The following is a 2,500-nucleotide window of genomic DNA, read 5'->3' as shown; positions in this document are numbered from 1 at the left end:
TGTGTGTGTGTGTGTGTGTGTGTGTGTGTGTGTGTGTGTGTGTATCTATGTGTGCGCGTGTGTGTGTGTGGCTGTGTGTGTGTGTGTGTGTGTGTGTGTGTGTGTGTATCTATGTGTGTGTGTGTGTGTATATGTGTGTGTGTGTGTGTGTGTGTGTGTGTGTGTGTGTGTGTGTGTGTGTGTGTGAGTGTGTGTATCTATGTGTGTGTGTGTGTGTGTGTGTGTGTGTGTGTGTGTGTGTATGTGTGTGTGTGTGTGTGTGTGTGTGTGTGTATGTGTGTGTGCGTGTGTGTGCGGTGGCAGGGGCAGCTCCTCACCTTTAGTGCAAGCGCAGAGCCGGTCCGTCCCGGAGCAGTAGGTGACCGAAACGAAGGGGTCGGGCTCCTCGGTCCCGTCCTTCTTGGGCGGCTCCACCCTGGCCAGGACGTCCAGGCTGGAGAGGTCCAGGATCATGATGCACCCTCCCTGAGTGGTGACCACCAGGTGGCCCAGCCCCGCCGCGTCCCCCCGCTTCTCCTTGGCGGCGGCGGCGGCGGCGGCGGAGGCGGAGCCGGTGCCGTTCTTCAGCCCGGGCGGGGTCTCCTCCAGCGCCTCGTCGCTGTCGTCCTCCCGCCCGTCCAGCACGTCCGGCGGGAGCAGCAGCAGCGAGGTGACGGCGTCGCGGGCGTCCCGGATGTGCTGCACCTTGACGGGCTCCTCCTCCAGCGTGACGATGCGGGTGGAGTAGTTGAGCTTGTAGAGCGCCAGGTAGCCGCCGCCGGGCGCGCGCGGCTGCTCCTCGGGCGGCAGGATGAGCGGCGTCTGGGCGGGCGCGCCGGCGTGCCCCTCGTGGGCCTGGCCCCGCAGCCCCGTCCCGTTGGCCAGGCCGGGCAGCGTCTGCAGCTCGCCCGGGCCCCGCCCGCACAGCGCCGAGTGCAGCTTGTTGAGGTTGTTGAGCGCCTCCACCTGGTTGATGGCGCTGAGCGACTCCACCGAGCAGGGCTGCAGGCCCACCAGCAGGTGGACGCCGTCCGTGCAGGGCGTGATGGAGTCCACGTACAGGTTCTCCTCCTCCAGCGGCTTGGGCAGCCGCAGGCACTGCACCAGGGCGCCCGCCTTGGGCACCAGCGAGCTCCACTTGTCGCCGTCCAGCGCGGCCAGGCTGGCGGCGGCGTCGGCGAACTGCTGGATGTAGGTGATGGGCGGGTCCTGCAGCAGCAGCTGCTCGTGCGTGTCGAACTCCATCTCGATGATCTGCGGCACGGAGAAGCCCTCCTCGTGCAGGCTCTTGCTCATCAGGTTGTTCATCTGGGCGAACACCTTGCCCGACTTCTCGTCCGACTCCTTGATGCTGTAGAGCAGCAGCACGGGCATAGTCCTGCGCACCGCGGGCGGGGGGGGCGGCCCGCACGCCTCGATCTCCATGGGCGCCGGGTCGGCGGGGGCCTCTGGGCCCTGAGTCCTGGCCAGGCCGTCCAGGGGCCGGCGCGGGGGCGGGGGCGCGGCCAGGGGGGAGCCGGCGGCCGAGCGGTAGCTCAGCAGCCCCCCCGCCAGCAGGCAGGGGAAGGGAATGTTGTGGTGCTCGGCAGGCTTGTCCTTGGCCTTGTCGGCCTTGGCCTGGGCCAGCGAGGGGTTGGCGCCCAGCTCCTCCAGGTCCTTGACGGTGTCCTCCAGCACGCTGGCCACCACCTCCCACTGCAGCTTCTCGGGCTGCTGCAGCACGCTGAGCGCCGTCACGCCCAGGTTCACCTCCATGCTCTCCTTCTGGGACGGGTGCCCTGGGGGGGGTGGGGAGAGAGCGATCAGGGCACGGATTGAAACATGACGTACACCAGGGGTCTCAAACTCCAGTCCCAGAGGGCCGCAGTCGCTGCTGGTTTTCGTGATTTCCTTTCAATCAGCAGCCAATCATGGCCTTGGGAACAAGGTGTGCAGACTCTTTAGCCAATCAATGACTTAAACGAAGCACTTGAGTGCAAGAACATGTAAAAACCAGCAGACACGGCAGAACTCCAGGATTTGAGTTTGAGATCCCTGGCCATCTTGGGAAGGCTGAGTACTGAGCTGTTAAACAGGTGGGGCAAATTTTGACATATTCTGTCATATTGTGACAACCTGACAGAAAACCCAATTCAGCACCAACCGCTAACCGTGCGGTACACACCAACAACAAACCCAACGCCCTGCTACGACCCCGACAAGATAACTAGGCGACCACACTTTCATTACAAGGCCATTAATACAGCAGATAATTTGATTCCTTTTCAGTAACCAACAGCAGAAAGCTGCACTGCTGACTCTCTCTGAATGGCGAGGAACATCTTAATTTAAGGTTGGGCAGAGTCCTGCAGGAGCGTGCCAAGCCCAAATGCCAGGGGGACGCTGCCTTTACTACAGCGGGAGATTTAGTGCTGCGGGACGAGCCCCATGCCGCTCTGGCGTATCTGTGCTTGGCGTGTGGCACGGCGGGGGGGGGGGGGGGGGGGGGGGGGGGGGGGGGGGTGGGGGGGGGGGGGGTGGG

General features: G+C 63.8%; 1 protein-coding gene across 1 annotated transcript in view; it reads right to left on the bottom strand.

Moving 5' to 3' along the window:
* Positions 1–2,500, bottom strand: part of birc6 (baculoviral IAP repeat containing 6) — a 129,509-nt gene that overhangs the window by 114,281 nt on the left and 12,728 nt on the right. Inside the window, exon 4 of the mRNA XM_035400913.1 lies at positions 318–1,757. Within this exon, the coding sequence (XP_035256804.1) occupies positions 318–1,757 (1,440 nt within the window). The remainder of the gene's footprint in view (positions 1–317; positions 1,758–2,500) is intronic.

The sequence above is a fragment of the Anguilla anguilla genome, chromosome 18, assembly GCF_013347855.1.
Source record: "Anguilla anguilla isolate fAngAng1 chromosome 18, fAngAng1.pri, whole genome shotgun sequence".
Taxonomy (NCBI): domain Eukaryota; kingdom Metazoa; phylum Chordata; class Actinopteri; order Anguilliformes; family Anguillidae; genus Anguilla; species Anguilla anguilla.
Note: the sequence above shows the minus strand (reverse complement) of the source record. Positions and strands in the feature narration are given on the sequence as shown.